The sequence below is a fragment of the Pongo pygmaeus genome, chromosome 16 (genome assembly GCF_028885625.2).
Source record: "Pongo pygmaeus isolate AG05252 chromosome 16, NHGRI_mPonPyg2-v2.0_pri, whole genome shotgun sequence".
Classification (NCBI taxonomy): domain Eukaryota; kingdom Metazoa; phylum Chordata; class Mammalia; order Primates; family Hominidae; genus Pongo; species Pongo pygmaeus.
In genome coordinates this window covers 49,788,097-49,806,444 of record NC_072389.2, presented here as the reverse complement: position 1 = coordinate 49,806,444, position 18,348 = coordinate 49,788,097, and the positions used below count along the sequence as shown (strand labels likewise).

At 41.8% G+C, this 18,348-nt stretch overlaps 1 protein-coding gene across 5 annotated transcripts in view; it reads left to right on the top strand.

The window, feature by feature from the left end:
- The window catches only part of SPG11 (SPG11 vesicle trafficking associated, spatacsin), a 101,926-nt gene that overhangs the window by 65,888 nt on the left and 17,690 nt on the right, over positions 1 to 18,348 (top strand). For all 5 annotated transcript variants that reach the window (XR_010123811.1, XR_010123812.1, XM_054452000.2 and 2 more), the window contains 8 exons: positions 155 to 263; positions 1,583 to 1,742; positions 2,174 to 2,446; positions 3,068 to 3,268; positions 6,094 to 6,201; positions 9,130 to 9,292; positions 12,697 to 12,911; positions 13,953 to 14,697. Coding sequence is in view for 3 of the 5 variants with exons in the window: in XM_054452000.2 (XP_054307975.1) it covers positions 155 to 263; positions 1,583 to 1,742; positions 2,174 to 2,446; positions 3,068 to 3,268; positions 6,094 to 6,201; positions 9,130 to 9,292; positions 12,697 to 12,911; positions 13,953 to 14,697 (1,974 nt within the window). In the remaining 2 variants the exon portion in view is untranslated. The remainder of the gene's footprint in view (positions 1 to 154; positions 264 to 1,582; positions 1,743 to 2,173; positions 2,447 to 3,067; positions 3,269 to 6,093; positions 6,202 to 9,129; positions 9,293 to 12,696; positions 12,912 to 13,952; positions 14,698 to 18,348) is intronic.

Here is an 18,348-nt window from a genome sequence, read left to right as displayed (position 1 = left end):
TTATCCTTTTCCTGCAGAGTGTGTGTTCTTTGTCTCACTTTCTTGGGCACTTTAATTGGGTTCTGAAATGACCCTGAGCCACACTATTCAAACAGAAATGCTCAGGTTTTGACTTTTTCTCTTCACCATATTTTGTTGTTTATATTTCTTACAGCCGAAAAACTATCTAAACTAGCTGATGGTGAAAAGACCACCACAGAAGAATTGCTTGTTCTCTTAGAAGAAGGTACATGGAACAGCATTCAGCAACAGGAAATAAAGAGGTTTGTGAGTTGCAGTCTCAGCCTCTTTTCTAACAAGCTTATTGTGCCAACCTGTGTTTGCCTAGTTTTTCTTTGAACAACTCTGGTGTTTTCACTAAATCCCCCTAGACCTTATCTTCTTGTTTATCTAGCATATAGCAGATACTCAGTAAATGAATAATGATTTTAATTGCATCTTGCCATCAGTGAAAAGAGGGTGAAGATAGCAATTCTCTCTTTAGAGATGGACTTACCAAGAGACGGAGAGCAGCTTTGTCTCCTCCACTGCCCTGCTAGTCAGAGAAGTCTTTTAAATGGTACATGTTGAAATGCCAGAAGATGTGGGTTCAGATGTCTTGGAGGATTGTAAAAAAATGAAGAAGAATAGGATGGTGTAGGATGGGTCTTCCAAAATTTGACTTTAAGTAATGTCCTTACTTTTTTCATTTTATTATGTCAGTTGATAATGGAAGCTGAAGTGACTATGTAAAAGCATCTCCTTACACTTCATGCCTTCTTTATGCTGCCCCACTGGGGCTGACCTAACCACTCCAGACCCTGAGAACGTACCCTTTTTCTGTACATCCTATCACTGATTCTGTTCTTGGCAGAATCCTGCTTGCAGCAAGAACATGTACCCTTCTCCTGGTGAGGAGGCCCAGGCACCCACCAGGCCTCTGAGTACTCTAAAGTGAATAGAGCAAGAGAAATAAGTGCTCAGAAAGTTTCTTGACTGACAACTTCCTTAGTTCTCCTAAGGATGCTACACAGCCAGTATAAATAGGTACTTGATTGATTACTTGGGGAAGGAGTGAATTGTGCCAGTATGCTAAGCTAGCTATTCTGCCTTATGGGTGAAAGAGTCTACTTTTTTTGGCCGGGCGCAGTGGCTCACACCTGTAATCCCAAGCACTTCAGGAATCTGAGGCGGGCGGATCACCTGAGGTTGGGAGTTCAAGACCAGCCTGACCAACATGGAGAAACCCCGTCTTTAGTAAAAATACAAAATTAGCTGGGTGTGGTGGCACATGCCTGTAATCCCAGCTACTCAGGAGGCTAAGACAGGAGAACTACTTGAACCCAGGAGGCGGAGGTTGCAGTGAGCTGAGATCGTACCATTGTACTCAGCCTAGGCAACAAGAGCGAAACTCTGTCTCAAAAAAAAAAAAAAAGAATCTACTTTTTTCAAAGTTGCCTAATACATATTTAGTATTTGTTGGAGAATATACTGTGCTTTAATTTATATCATTTTTACTCATTTTCCAGTTCAAGCTAAAGCTATATTTTAATGAGTTTTTTGTTTTTTCTTGACCACCCCCACCTCTTAATTCTGATTATAGGTTATCCAGTGAATCTAGCAGCCAATGGGCATTAGTGGTACAGTTCTGCAGGCTACACAATATGAAACTAAGCATATCTTACCTTAGAGAATGTGCCAAAGCAAATGATTGGCTGCAGTTCATTATTCACAGCCAGCTCCACAACTACCACCCAGCAGAGGTAAGCCACTAATTGTTAGCAGTCACTCAAAAGGAAATAGGAACACTTCTCAGAAGATAGCATTCTTTCTGTTGTGTAGGCATGACATAGGCCTTTTTTCTTTTTTTTTTTTTTTTTTTTTTTGACAACCAGGATACGTACTGGATACATGGGCTTTTGTTTCATATGATACTATTATTTTTCCTAAGATTTCAGTGGGTTGGCATCAGACAAGACACTAGTACTGAAGAGTTGAAAAGCTTTTGTGACTTCAGATTGAATATGGAAATTCATTAAAAGGCACCATACAACTTTGTAAAATTATATAATAGTCACTCTGACTTAGTTCAGGGTGAGAAAGCATAATTTTGTCTATGCTTTTCTCTAACATTTTCAGCTCCAGCTGAAACTGAAAGTTGGGTTTCTATTTAATCATCTGATATGCCTTCTAGGTGAAATCCCTTATCCAGTACTTCAGCCCAGTCGTTCAAGACCACTTAAGGCTGGCTTTTGAGAACTTGCCCTCAGTGCCTACCTCCAAAATGGACAGCGATCAAGTCTGCAATAAGTCCCCCCAGGAACTTCAAGGAAGCAAAGAAGAGATGACCGATTTATTTGAAATTCTGCTCCAATGCTCAGAGGAGCCAGACTCCTGGCACTGGCTTCTGGTTGAAGCAGTGAAACAACAGGCCCCTATCCTCAGTGTTCTGGCCTCATGTCTCCAGGTGAGGATCATGAGAAGCCTAAATTAAGTACCCAGAGAACAATAGAATAAGTGATGAGGGACAGGAAAGGCTGATAATCAGAAGTGGGGTGGTGATGACAGTGAGGTTCCAGCATGTGTTTCCAAGTTCACTGCAACATTTTGTGCTTCTCTAGCTTAGGCTCTGGGCCATTTAGTGTACTTTCTTGTGCCTTGACATTCAGTGAACTCAAGTGATCAGAGCCTTGGTTCCTGGTTGGCAGTCAGAGAAAGACGCTTTGGCGGACTGACCACAACTGTTTCTTTAGTGCCTTCTTTAGCAGGGAAGAGGGACATTCCAGACAGTCCTTTAATCAGCAGATCAGTGGAGGGCAGTCCTACTCTCTTATGATTAGTACTTCCCTGACTTTCACATATACCCCCTTCTGTCTGCTTCTTGGTCTTTTGACCTGCAACCCTCTGCAGGACAGTTTAGAACAGTCCCTTGGTTGCTCATTAGTTTGTTTCATGTTTGAAGGCTTTTCAAGCCATTTTAACTAATTAAGTTGGGTGACTTATTCTAAACAGGAAATATCCATCTGTAGTATTTGTACATTTGCCAGGTAATCCAGGCCTAGTTGTTATTTTATTTGTCCCGTGGCAGGGTGCCAGTGCCATTTCTTGTCTCTGTGTTTGGATCATCACTTCTGTGGAGGACAGTGTTGCAACTGAAGCAATGGGACACATTCAGGACTCAACAGAGGACCATACCTGGAACCTTGAGGATCTTTCAGTCATCTGGAGAACATTATTAACAAGACAGAAGAGCAAAACTCTCATCAGAGGTTTCCACCTTTTCTTTAAGGTAGTGATAGTTGCTTCACTTCTTTCCAGAGCTTAAGGGGTTACTTCAGCATATCCCCTCTTGGCTTTTTCTTATTTCCATCCCTGGATTTTTTTTAGGCAACAACAGATGATGATGATAATATTAGAAGTACCACTTACTGGCCGGGCACAGTGGCTCACGCCTGTAATCCCAGCACTTTGGGAGGCTGAGGCGGGCGGATCACTTGAGGTCAGGAGTTTGAGACCAGCCTGTTCAACATGGTGAAACCCTGTCTCTACTAAAAATACAAAAATTAGCCAGGCATGGTGGCGTGGGCCTGTAATCCCAGCTACTTGGGAGGCTGAGGCAGGATAATTGCTTGAACCTAGGAGGTGGAGGTTGAAGTGAGCCAAGATCGTGCCACTGCACTCCAGCCTGGATGACAGAGCAAGACTCCGTCTCAAAAACAACAACAACAAAAAAAAGTACCATTTACTTAGCAAAGTCGTATTTATTTATTTTATTTTATTTTATTTTTTGAGACAGGGTCCTACTCTGTCATCCAGGTTGTAAGGTTGTAGTTCAGTGTCATAATAAGGCTCACTCCAGCCTCAACCTCCAAGGCTCAGGTGATCCTCCCAACTCAGCCTCCCAGGTGGCTAGGAAAACAGGCACACACCACCATGCCTGGCTTTTTTTTTTTTTTTTTTTTGCATTTTTAGTAGAGACAGGGTTTCGCCATGTTGACCAGGCTAGGCTAGTCTTGAACTCTTGGGCTCAAGTGATCCTCCTACCTCATCTTCCCAAAGCACTGGGATTACAGGCATCAGTCACCACACCTAGCCCAGGATGGTTTTTTGTTTTTGTTTTTGTTTTGAGACAGAGTCTCGCTCTGTCACCCAGGCTGGAGTGCAGTGGCACGATCTCGGCTCACTGCAACCTCTGCCTCCCGAGTTCAAGCAATTCTCCTGCCTCAGCCTCCCGAGTAGCTTGGACTACAGGCGCATGCCACCACGCTCAGCTAATTTTTTGTATTTTTAGTAGAGACGGGGTTTCACCATGTTGGCCAGTTTGGTCTCAATCTCCTGACCTCGTGATCCTCCCACCTTGGCCTCCCAAAGTGCTGGGATTTACAGGCGTGAGCCACCGCTCCAAGCATCAGGGTGCTTTTTATACATTATTTTAGTGAGTTTTCACAATAATCCTATGTGAAAATAATATTAGATATTATGGGCCAGGCACAGTGGCTCACACCTGTAATCCCAGCACTTTGGGGGGCTGAGACGGGCGGATTATTTGAGGCCAGGAATTTGTGATGAGCCTGGCCAACATGGCAAAACCCCATCTCTACTAAAAATACAAAAAAAGGAAAAAAAGAAAAAAGCCAGGCGTGGTGGGATGCGCCTGTAAACCCAGTTGCTTGGGAAGCTGAGGCACGAGAATCACTTGAACCCGCGAGGTGGAAGTTGCAGTGAGCCAAGATCGCGCCACTGCACTCCAGCATGGGTGACAGAGCAAGACCATGTCCCAAAAAAAAAAAAAAAAAAAGGTATTATGAAGTGATGTTGCTCTCATTTGACAGACTAATAAATCAAGGCTCACAAAACTTAAGTAACTTACCCAAGGTCTCAAAATACTTTAGTAAGTGGTGTATTTACAGTTCAGAGCCATACTTTCTAATTCAGAACTCCTATTATCTGACTGAGCGACTCCCATTGACAACAATAAAATGTATGAATCAGTGCCACAGGCAACAGTAGGTAAGGTGGATCAGTAGAGCAGATTATCCAGGTGTGTGTGTTTAAAATGTTATGCCTGGGCATGCTAGCGCACACTTGTAATGCCAGCACTTTGGGAAGCCTAGGCGGATGGATCACTTGAGTCCAAGAGTTCAAGACCAGCCTGGGCAACACGGCGAACCCCGTCTCTACAAAAAATACAAAAATTAGTCGGGCACAGTGGCACGCACCTCTAGTCCCAGCTACTCTAGAAGCTGAGGTGAGAGGATCACCTGAGGTCAAGGCTGTAGTGAGTGAGCTGTGATCATGCCACTGCACTCCAGCCTGGGCGACAGAATGAGGCTGTGTCTCAAAAAAATAATAAATTAAAAATAATAATAAAGGTGTCATAGCACCATCTAGTGGAATGCTTCCTGCCTGTGTGCAATAGGCCAAGTATAGAATAGACAGAAAATGGATTGTTGAGTAGGTATAACTAGCCTGAGTATCATTTTTCCAAAAGGAAAAGAAAATATATTTAACTTTCTTTTTAACGTACATGATTTAATCTGTGAAGCTATTGTTAATAGCATTTTTTTTTTTTTGAGGCAGAGTCTTGCTCTGTTGCCCAGGCTGGAGGGCAGTAATGTGATCATAGCTACAGCTTCGACCTCTAGGTCTCAAGTGATCCTCCCTCAACTTCCCGAGTAGCTGGGACTATAGGCACATGCCACCACACTTGGCTAATTTTATTTATTTATTTATTTATTGAGACAGAGTCTCACTCTGTCACCCAGGATGGAATGCAGTGGCACAGTCTTGGCTCATTGCAACCTCCACCTCCCAGGTTCAAGTGATTCTCATGCCTCAGCCTCTGGAGTAGCTGTGATTACAGGCATGCACCACCATGCCTGGCTACTTTTTTATATTTTAAGTAGAGATGGGGTTTCATCATGTTGGCCAGGGTGGTCTCAAACTCCTGGCCTTAGGTGATCCCACTGGCTTGGCCTCCCAAAGTGCTGGCATTACAGGCATGAGCCACTGTGCCCTGCCTTAATAGCATTTTTAACATTCTCTTATTTGGCATTATTCATTGAAAAAATATTAAGTTCAAAATTTTGTAATTTTTTTCAAACTTTGTCAAAGGATTCCCCGTTACTACTGGTGATGGAGATGTATGAACTGTGTATGTTCTTCAGGAATTATAAAGAAGCTGAAGCTAAACTTCTGGAGTTTCAGAAGAGCCTTGAAACGGTAAGTTGGAATTATGGTGCTCTTTCTCACTGATCTGCACTTGGTTGGCATGCATGGCCTTTTTTGTTTTTGTTTAAAGACTTGGTGTCTCACTCAGTTACTCAGGCACAGTGTTACGATCACAGCTCACTGCAGCCTCGAACTCCTGGGCTCAAGGGATCCTCCTGCCTCAGCCTCCCAAGTAGCGTGGCTAATTTTTAATCTTTTTTTTTTTTCTTTTTTTTTTGAGACAGTGTCTGGCTCTGTCGCCCAGGCTGGAGTGCGGTGGCATGATCTCGGCTCACTGTAACCTCCACCTCCCAGATTCAAGCGATTCTCCTGCCTCAGCCTCCATAGTAGCTGGGATTACAGGTGCCCACCACCACACCCAGCTAATATTTTGTATTTTTAGTAGAGACGGGGTTTCACCATGTTGGTCAGTCTGGTCTCAAACTCCTGACCTCAAGTGATCCACCCACTTCAGCCTCCTGAAGTGCTGGGATTACAGGCATAAGCCACTGCACCTGATCATTTTTAATATTTTTTTTATAGAGAAGAAGTCTTGCTTTGTTGCCCAGCCTGGTTTGGAACTCCGTGCCTCAAGCAGTCCTCCCGCCTCGGCCTCTCAAAGTGTTGGGATTACAGGCATGAGCCACCATGTCTGGCCACATTGGTCTTCACTGTAATGAAGATTTGAAAGTTATATATTTGAAAATACCAAATCAGTTATTTGAATATGCCTAGGATTCTAAAACCGCGGAAAATAGGCACATTAATTTCCTTAGCTTATTACTCCCTATGGCTAGTTGGCTACCTCCCAGGTATCTTCTTATTCTTGCCTGACCAGCTTAACCAGTTCCATCATCTGTTCACATTAGTTCCTCTTCGTAGAGCAACAGAGTTTAGGTATACAAGTAATTAAATAAAGACTAAGGACTACTGCCCTAATCCCAGCTAATTTTAACAAGGACACTCAGGAGGATAAAGAATCAAGAAGAGAAATATTTTTTGAAAGAGAATAGAAGTATTATATAACTTTTGTTCTTCTAAACTCAAAATCCAGTCAGAATGGTAATAGAAAACATTCAGGAACAGTGTCTAAGCAGGAATAGTAATAATTTAGTGAGTTGACTACCAGTGTTCTTTCTCATAATAATTCCCTTAAACAACTTTGCATTAAGGGAGACGCTGCAAAAGCAAAATGATCTTTTTACTTACCAGTAGGTAAGTCGTATTGGAATTTAAGAGAAGAGGATGAGAAATGGACAGGGAGGACCATATAGGGCATAGGAAAGAGAGTAGAGAAGGAAATTCATTCCAAATAGAGGTAAGAAGATAGCGGTAATGTGACACATGATTTTATAAACCATTCCTTAATTTAAGATCTTGGCAGTCTTGAGAATTCTATTGAAGGGAATATTGTCTTCTAAAACCTACATCACAGCCAAAAAGCCCTGCATGTTAAACTTACCTTCAGAGTGACTTCTATAGTGTGTTCAGAAGTATACAGGAAGTATTCAGCCAAGACTAGGGCCTCACTCAGCACTAGGCACAGAGGTACTGAATTATAAGTTTTGGGTGCCTATTAACGTATACATTTTTTGAAACCCGGCAGTTAAGTTTCTATTCCACGAAAACGCCCAGTATTTTTTGTGATTATGTTGTATGAAGTCTAGAGTGAACTACGAGACTATAGTGACTGAGAACCAAATATTAGTCTTCCAAAAATAATACGAAGCAAGAACCAAAGTAAAAATCAGGAATAAAGTCACAAAAGAAGCATCTGTCGGGCGCTGTCATCATAGCTGTAATCCCAGCACTTAGGGATGCAGAGGGGGGAGAATGGCTTGAGGCCAGGAGTTTGACCAGCCTGGGCAACATAGTGAGACCCTGTTCTCTACCAGCACAAAGGAAAGAAAAAAAAAACAGCAGCAGCAGCATCAGGTAAGAAAGCACCACTCCTCTGAAATCAGCCTTTTCCTGCAGCATCCTAGAAGATACTTTTGCCACACCTACTTGTAGAAATGCAGCCTGCCACCTGAATTCATCTTCCTATTAATATTTTTAGCATTCAGTTGAAATGATGTAAATCCAAGCTTCTTAACTGAGACCGTTCTCTAACAAGAATAAACTACAAGCAAAGTGGTAGAACTAGCGAAGTAATGTTAGGCACGTCTTTCTAAGCGGTTTTTATAATGTGAATTTAAAATCCTCTGGATTCAAGGGCAGGCCTACATCCCTCTTTAAAGAAGCTGCTAGGCCAGGCACGGTGGCTTACGCCTGTAATCCCAGCACTTTGGGAGGCCAAGGCAGGCAGATCATCAGGTCAGGAGTTCAAGACCAGCCTGACCAACATGGTGAAAACCCATCTCTATTAAAAATACAAAAAAATTCGCCAGGCGTGGTGGCACGTGCCTGTAATCCCAGCTACTCAGGAGGCTGAGGCAGGAGAATCACTTGAAGCCGGGAGGCAGAGGTTACAGTGAGCCAAGATTGCACCACTGTACTCCAGCCTAGGTGACAGAGCGAGACTGCGTCTCAAAAAATAAAATAAAAACAAAGAAGCTGCTAAGTGAAACATCGGGTTAACTTCACAGCAACTCAAAGGGCTATTAATTTGACAGTCACTAAGTAGGAATATTTGACATTAACTCTGTAGTTAGCATTCAGTCTTTAGGACTCTTGCCCATCTTTTTCACACATGCAGCTCTATACCAGAACTTTCCACAAAGAGACAATGTGCAAAGCTGCTGAGGAGGGCTTGTTTTTGCCAGTCCTCTGAGCCCCATTACCAGTTCCTGCCATTTGGAAAGGAACTGAGTAAGCACCTCATGACAGGCAATGGCTTTTGAGGGAATTTTAGCTTTCTTAGAGGTTCCCAGATTTGGAGGTTTTGATTTGCTATTCTCATGAAACTGCTTTCCCTAAGCCTCTTTTTTTCTTTCATAGCTTAACACAGCAGCCACAAAGGTCCACCCTGTCATCCCTGCTATGTGGCTGGAGGATCAGGTGTGTTTCCTTTTGAAGCTTATGCTACAGCAGTGTAAGACCCAGTATGAGCTGGGGAAGCTTTTACAGCTCTTTGTTGAAAGAGAGCATCTCTTCTCTGATGGTAAGACAATCCTTACAGTTAAGTTGCTATTAAGAAGTTAGCTTTCTTAATCTTGAAAATACTTTAGAGGGGTAGTTAGGAAATTAAAATGCATGTAACATTAACTTACAGTCTACAACTGGGAGTAAAGAAGTTACAGAGAACTTTAAATTGTGGTTAAAATATTCAAGAAATAATACAACAGCATAAAACATAAATAATATAACCAATCATCTCATTCTAAGCAGTTACCAAATAGCCACATTTCCTCCTGGCTGGCTTCTACATTACCCTGTTTTGGGGGTCCAACCCACAGACGCTGACCTAGCGATGGATCAAGACATACACTGACAGAGATATTTTGCCTGTCAGTCCGGCTAAGGGGCTGTGCTCTGAGTCTGGAGCATTGCTTCGTAAGCTGGCAAAGTTTGCATTTATTTAGTACAGATTAAATGGCAAAGGTTTTGAGTAAACACCATTAGACGGTAATTAACATTGCCGATCCCCTGAGTAGAGAGCAATTATGCACCCGCAGTTGATCAAAGGTTGGTCTTAGGACCACATGAGTAAACAAGCTATTTAGATATACTTCCCCACATTCCCTTGTTATTTGCTTTTTTGCTATCAACTAAAGGTAAAGAGGATTAGGCTGCCTTCAGCCAAATCTGTCACTGAAGCTATGCAAACTGCCCAGCCTTCTGAGAAGGTTTGTGTTTATTTCCTATAACTATCTTATATAATTTTTCCTATATTAATATATAATTATTCTCATATAATATTTCCTATAACTATCTATCATAGTTTTTCCTCTACAATTTTTCCCACCACCCTGACTGAACTCCTACACCCTGTCACTATCTTCTTCTCTATGGCAAGTAACCTTAGCATTGCTTAGGGTCACAAACCCTATTTCAGAAATGCACAATTCATTTTTAAAGTTTCAGAGAAAATTGTGCTTGTTTTTTTTTTTTCTTTTTTTTTTTGCAGATTCCTCAAGATGTTGGCAGTCTCTAAACTTGTTGCTGATTGAATCAAACAAATATTGCCTTATTATCTTTTCCACTTGTTTGATAATTTCAAGTTTTTTATTGAATGATAATGTTGTTCTTTTATACTATATTCTGACAGTTTAGCTACTAGGGTTATTTTCTCACATTTAAACTCACAGATGTTCAGCTGGAGAGCTCAGATTTTCACAGAACACTGACAGAATCCTGAGCTCAGAGCCAGTTGTTGCAGGCTGTGGATCTGATGACTAAAAGGAAAAAGAGGTGTTTCCAAAATGTAGTGGATATAAGATGGCACTTACCAGTTACTGTGCAGACCAAATGATAAGTCCGTTTAACATATAGGTGTTTTCACTGATCTGTAGTAATAATTTTTTTCAAAAATGAATTTCCTGTTGTTTGCCATAATCTATCTTTGAATAATTATAAGAATTGACTACATTGTTAAACATAACTATAATAGTTTTATTCTATAATTTTTTATATTTTTAGAAATTGTGTTACTATGTGTGCGTATTTAACATTTATTTGCTTAGAGAACAGGAATACGTTGTTTGTTTTTTTTTTTTGAGACAGTCTGGCTCTGTTGCCCAAGCTGGAGTGCAGTGGCACGTTCTCAGCTCACTGCAACTGCAACCTCTGCCTCCCAGGCTGAAGCTGTCCTCCCACCTCAACCTCCTGAGTAGCTGGGATTACAGGCACACACCACCACACCTGGCTAATTTTTGTATCTTTTATTAGAAATGGGGTTTTGCCATGTTGCCCAGGCTAGTCCCAAGCTCCTGAGCTCAAGCACTCCTCCCGCCTCGGCCTCCCAAAGTGCTGAGATTACAAGCATGAACCACTGTGCCCAGCCAGGAATATGTTCTTTAAAAACGTGTTTTATATGATTGTGCAGGGTGTCTTACTTTCCCCAGAACTACCTAAATCAGACTGCTGCCCAGCAGGTGGCATTGGAAATTGTGGAATTGTGGAATGTTTCTCATGCCCCTCTCTTATGGTAGGACACACATAGACTCTACTTAGACTGTTTGGGAAAGGGAGCAAACCCAGCCACATAAATTGTTGGCAGAGAATTCTTTGTTTTTGTTTAATAGAGACAAAGGTCTTACCATGTTGCACAGGCTGGTCTTGAACTCCTGGCCTCAAGCGATCCCTCTTGCCTTGGTCTCCCAAAGTTCTGGGATTATAGGCGTGAGCCACTGCACCTGGCCAAGAATTCTTAGTGTTACTAATAATTTCCAAGGGACATCAGGAGGAGCTCAGTTAGGTCTCCCTAGGTTAAGTAGATAAATTTTAGAGGTGCAAGTGATGCTTCATTCTGAATATAATGTGCCACATTAGAGCCTAGGCTGTTGGCCAGTTGGAGATTTAACTGTCCTACAAGTTCTCTGTCTTGATCCACATGATTACTGCATTGAATGAACAAATGACCACTAAATCAGACAAATTTGAGCAAGGTAGGAGGTAAGTCCAGAAAGAGAGAGACCAGTCTGAATGACTAAAATCTTCCTACTGTGTTTCTACTACATTGAAGACCACCAACCTCTGCCCTGTATATAAAGCCAGATGTGTAGATTGAGTTCATGTGCTAATCTCTAACAGTATTTTTTTTTCTTTTTGAGACAGAGTCTCACTCTATTGCCCAGGCTGGAGTACAATGGCACCATCTCAGCTCACTTCAACCTCCGCCTCCCAGGTACAAGTGATTATCCCGCCTCAGCCTCTTGAGTAGCTGGGATTACAGGCGTGTGCCACCACATGCCTGGCTAATTTTTGTATTTTTAGTAGAGAGGGGTTTCACCATATTGGCCAGGCTGGTCTTTCCTGACCTCAAGTGATCCACCCACCTCGGCCTCCCAAAGTGCTGGGATTACAGGCGTGAGCCACTGCGCCCAGCCATTAATCTGTAGCACTTCTTACTATATGACAAGCAAGTTCAGTCAGACTTTACCACTAACAATTTTGCAGGACCATTTTTTTTGGTATACAGCTACCTTATGGCTTCCTCTCTTAGTCAACCAGAGTAGAAAAATAGCTTTTTTGGCCGGGCATGGTCAAGAGCAGCCTGGACAACATGGTGAAATCCCATCTCTACTAAAAGTACAAAAATTAGCCAGATGTAGTGGTGCACACCTGTAGTCCCTACTACTCAGGAGGCCAAGGCAGGAGGATCCCTTGAACCCAGGAGGTGGAGGTTGCAGTGAGTGGAGATCACACCAGTGCATTCCAGCCTAGGTGACAGTGAGACTCCATCTCAAAAAAACAAAAAAACAAAAAAAAAACAGCTTTTTATTTTCCCTTTAACCACATTACTATGTTAAACACGTATATTTCCCCCCTGATATGTATTATTCTTGAAATGCTGTAGTGGCGTTTTATTGACTAAATGTTTATATCCTCTTCTCTTTGGCACAGGTCCAGATGTTAAAAAGCTTTGCGTCCTTTGCCAGATTTTGAAGGATACATCCATAGCCATTAATCATACAATTATTACCAGCTACAGCATTGAGAATTTTCAGCATGAATGTAGATCTATTTTGGAAAAACTGCAGACAGATGGACAATTCGCTTTGGCCAGGAGGGTAGCAGAATTAGCTGAGTTACCTGTGGACGACTTGGTTATTAAAGAGGTATCATTGGTCTTTTTTTTTGTTTTAGATACGGGGTCTTGCCTGTCGCCCAGGCTGGAGTGCAGTGGCGCGATCTCCGCTCGCTGCAAGTGCCGCCTCTCGGGTTCATGCCATTCTCCTGCCTCGGCCTCTCGAGTAGCTGGGACTACAGGCGCCCACCACCATGCCCGGCTAATTTTTTGTGTGTGTGTTTTTTAGTAGAGATGGGGTTTCACTGTGTTAGCCAGAATGGTCTTGATCTGATCTCGTGATCCGCCTCAGCCTCCCAAAGTGCTGGGATTACCCACCGCGCCCAGCCTCATTGGTCTTTTTAAGTTATTTAAAATCTTAGCTTTTAAAATCAGCATTAAACAGTAAATCAAATGAGATGTATAATTTATAGGAGATAAGGCTTTTTTTTACTTTTGACACACACATTACTTTCAGAAATGGATGAGCCTACAATTCCCATTATTGAGAAATGGGTGCTGCAAATGTAACATTTGTAGGATATGCTACAACTATTTTCCTTTGAATAGAATTAAATATAAGGGGGCTTCCACTTAAACCCCATTCCATGAGATCAATCAAGAATTGTTTTTCATACCATAACTTTCCAGATAAAAGATCTAGGGTCATCTGTAGCCAAATCTCTGTTTTCTGATTTGATTTGGTTTTAACAAGTATGATAAGGCTAGGTGCAGTGGCTCATGCCTATAATCCCAGCACTTTGGGAGGGCAAGGCAGGAGGATTGCTTGAGCCCAGGAGTTTAAGACCAGCCTGGGCAACATAGGGAGACCCTGTCTCTACAAAAAATTAAAAATTAGCCAGGCATGATGGCACACACCTGTGGTCCCAGCTACCTGGGAGGCTGAGGTGGGAGGATCTCTTGGGTCCAGGAGGTTGAGGCTGCAGTGTGCTGTGATCGCCACCACTGCTGTCCAGCCTGGGTGACAGACTGAGACCCTGTCCAAACAAGTGTGATATACTTAGGGAACATTAGCATTTATGATACTTTTTTATCCAAGAAAGGCTAAAATCTGCTTTGTTAAATTTCACAGATAACACAGGAAATGCAGACCCTAAAACACATTGAACAGTGGTCACTAAAACAAGCAAGAATTGACTTCTGGAAAAAATGCCATGAGAATTTTAAGAAAAATTCAATTTCAAGCAAAGCAGCGTCTTCCTTTTTCTCAACCCAGGCCCATGTGGCATGTGAGCACCCAACTGGATGGAGCAGCATTGAGGAGCGCCATCTGCTGCTCACCTTGTCAGGGCACTGGCTTGCCCAGGAGGACATGGTGCCCTTGGACAAGCTGGAGGAGCTGGAAAAGCAGATCTGGCTCTGCCGCATCACCCAGCACACTCTTGGAAGAAATCAGGAGGAAACAGAGCCCAAATTTTCTCGACAGATCTCAACTAGTGGTGAACTTTCCTTTGATAGTTTAGCCAGTGAGTTTTCCTTCTCCAAGTTGGCTGCTCTGAACACATCAAAATACTTAGAACTTAACAGCCTTCCATCCAAAGAGACATGTGAGAATAGACTGGATTGGAAAGAGCAGGAGTCACTAAACTTTTTGATTGGGCACCTACTGGATGATGGCTGTGTGCACGAAGCAAGTAGAGTATGCCGGTATTTTCATTTTTATAATCGAGATGTCGCCTTGGTATTGCACTGCAGAGCACTGGCCTCAGGGGAAGCTAGTATGGAGGATCTGCACCCAGAGATCCATGCTCTCCTACAAAGTGCTGAGCTGCTTGAGGAAGAAGCGCCCGACATTCCCCTAAGGAGAGTCCACAGCAGTAAGTGAAGGAGATCAGACGGCCCAGAGTCTTAAATGGCACTGTTGGCACTGTCTCCAAGAAGGAAGGGACCCTTGTGGCAGAATAGTTATACCAAGTTAAGGGGACAACAACTTTTTTCCAGGTAATCTGTAGACTAGCCAATTAACTAGGCAATGAAATAGAAAGATCTATGTCTTTTAAACTAGCTATGTTTCAAAGTTAAAGGGAATCTATCTGATTTGTAGCTAGTTCACTGAAATTTATTCTACATATTCTATACATCTGTAAATTTGTTTCCAGTCTTACGTTGATAGTATATAGAAATATGGTTTTTTGTTTTTCTTTTTGGTTTTTGGTTTTTTGTTTTTTGTTTTTTGAGATGGTGTTTCACTCTTGTCGCCCAGGCTGGAGTACAATGGTGTGGTCTCGGCTCACTGCAACCTCTGCCTCCCGGGTTCAAGTGATTCTCCTGCCTTAGCCTCCCAAGTAGCTGGGATTACTGGCTAATTTTTGTATTTTTAGTAGAGACCGTGTTTCACCATGTTGGCCAGGCTGGTCTCAAACTCCTGACCTCAGGTGATTCGCCCACCTCGGCCTCCCAAAGTGCTGAGATTATAGGGCGTGAGCCACCACACCCAGCCAGAAATGTGTTTTTTGTGTTAACTTTATATGACTTTGTTAAACTTGCTTATTCTAGGAGATTTCTTGTAGATTCCTCAAGATTTTCTACATAGACATTCATGTCATCTGCAAGTAGAGTTGTATTTCTGCGTTTCCAATCTGTATGCCTTTTATTTCTTGTTCTTGCTTTATTGCACTGACTAGGCCTTTCAGTACTGTGTTGGATAGGAGTGGCGAGAGTGGACATCCGTACCTTTTTACTGACCTTAAAGGGAAAATATTTGATCTTTCATCATTAAGTGTGGTATTAGCTGTAGGTTTTTGAAGACAGGCTTTATCATGTTGAAAAAGTTCCCTTCTATTCCTGGTTTGCTGAGAATTTTTATCATAAATCAGTTTGAATTTTGTCATGTTATTTCTGTATATCTTAATCTGATCATGTGTTTTTTTTTCGTTAGACTATTAATATAGTAGATTACATTAGTTGATTTTTTAATATTGGACCAGCCTTGAATTCCCCATTTACATAAATCCAATTTGGGCCTGGTGCATTATTCTTTTTGATTTTTTGCTGAAATCAATTTGCTGTTTCATTAAAGATTTTTACATTTATGTTCATGAGGAATGTTATTCTGTAATTTTATTTATTGTACTGTTTTTGTTTTTGAGATGGAGTCTCACTCTGTCACCCAGGCCAAAGTGTGGTGGCACAATCTCGGATCACTGCAACCTCTGCCTTTCAGGTTCATGTGATTCACCTGCCTCACCTCCCAAGTAGCCGGGATTACAGGTGTGTACCACCACGCTTGGCTACTTTTTGTATTTTTAGTAGAGATGGGGTTTCCCCATATTGGCCAGGCTGGTCTTGAACTCCTTACCTCAAGTGATCCGCCCACCTTGGCCTCCCAAAGTGCTGTGATTACAGGCTTGAGCCACCGTGCCCGGCCTTTTTTTGTACTGTTTGGTTTCTGTATCAAGGTAATGCTGGTTTCATGAGTTAGAAAGTACTCCCTCCTCTTTTATTTTCTAGAAAACATTGTGTAGAACTGGTGTTATTTCTTCCTTAAATGCTTAGTAGAATTTACCAGTAAAACTATCTGAGACTGGAGATTTCTATTTTGGAAGATTTTAAACCACAAATTCAATTTCTTAAATAATTACAGGACTATTCAGGTTATCTTTCTCATCTTGGGTGAGTTTTAGCATTTTGTGATTTTCAAGGGAAACTTTTTCTTCCGCTTTTTGGGTTATTTGAACATTTTTTAGTCTTCCATTTTAATTTATTGTGATTTTGACTATGCATCTTTGTATAGTTTGGTTTTTTTTTGAGATGACAGTGTACATCCTTAACTTTCCACAGTATACTTAGAATCAATATTTTACCACCTCAGCTGGAATGTAGGAGGACTCTTACCACCATTTTAGGTCACTTTACTCTTCTCCCTTTACATCCTACTTGTCTTTTATTACTTCTGCATACATTGAAAACCTCATTAAACAATGAGGTTTTTGCTCTTAGCCAAAAAATACATTTTAATAAACCCGCCTCGGCCTCCCAAAGTGCTGGGATTACAGGTGTGAGCCACCACGCCCAGCCTTTTTTTTTTTTTTAATAATCAGTTTTTCCTCATCTCAGAATGTCTCTATTTTACCTTCATTCCTAAAGGATGTTTTGCTGGATATAGAAAATTAGTTATTTTCAGGCCAGGTGCAGTGGCTCACACCTGTAATTCTAGCACTTTCGGAGGCTGAGGCAGGCAGATCAGTTGAGCTCGGGAGTTCAAGACCAGCCTGGGCAACATGGCAAAACCCCATCTCTACAAAAAATACAAAAATTAGCCAGGTGTGGTGGCACATGCCTGTAGTCCCAGCTACTTGAGGGGCTAAGGCACAAGGATCGCTTGAGCCCAGGAGGATAACACTGCAGTGAGCCGTGTTCATGCCACTGCACTCCAGCCTGGGCAACAAAGTAAGAACCTGTCTCAAAAAATAAATAAGAAAATTAGTTATTTGCTTTCAGCACTTGAAAATGTTGTTCACTTCCTTTTCGCCTCCATGGTGTCTGATGAAAAACAATTGAATCATTGTTCAATTGAATCATGGCAGTCAATTGAATCATTGTTCATCTATATAAATAGTGCATATTTCTCTGGTTGCTCTCAGTGTTTTTTTTCTGTTGTTGGTCTTCAGCAGTTTGATCATATTGTGACTGGATATGTATTTCTTTGGCTTTATTCTATTTGGGGTTTACTGAGCTTCTTGAATATGTAGGTTTATGTGTTTCACCAAACTTGGGTACTGATCAGCCATAATTTTGTCAAATATTTTCTCAGCACCATACCCTACCTCCTTTCCTTCTGGAACTTCAAGTACATGAATATATAATTTTTGTTATTATCTCATAAGTCCTTGAAGTTTTGTTCAGTTTTTGATTGATTGTTTGTTTTTGAGACAGAGTCTCACTTTGTCACCAGGCTGGAGTGCAGTGGCGCAATCTCGGCTTACTGCAACCTCTGCCTCCCAGGTTCAAGTGATTCTCCTGCTTCAGCCTCCCAAGTAGCTGGGACTACAGCTGTGCATCACCACACCCAGCTAATTTTTGTATTTTGTATTTTTAGTACAGACAAGGTTTCACCATGTTGGCCAGGATGGCCTTGATATCTTGACCTCGTGATCTGCCCGCGTCGGCCTCCCAAAGTGCTGGGATTACAGGCATGAGCCTCTGCGCCTGGCCAGTTCAGTTTTTTTAAAACTTTTTTTCTCTCAGTTGTTCAGATTGGATAATTTCTGTTATTGAATTTTATTTCTATGATTTTAAAATTTCAGTTACAGCCATGCATTAACAATGAGGATACATTCTGAGAAATGCATTGTTGGGTGATTTCATCACTGTGCAAACATCTTAGATCATACTTATACAAACCTAGGTGGTATAGACTTCTACACACCTATACTACATGGTATATAGCCTACTGTTCCTGGGCTACAAGCCAGTACAGCATGCTACTGTACTGTAGTTGATTATAACACAATGGTAAGTATTTGTGT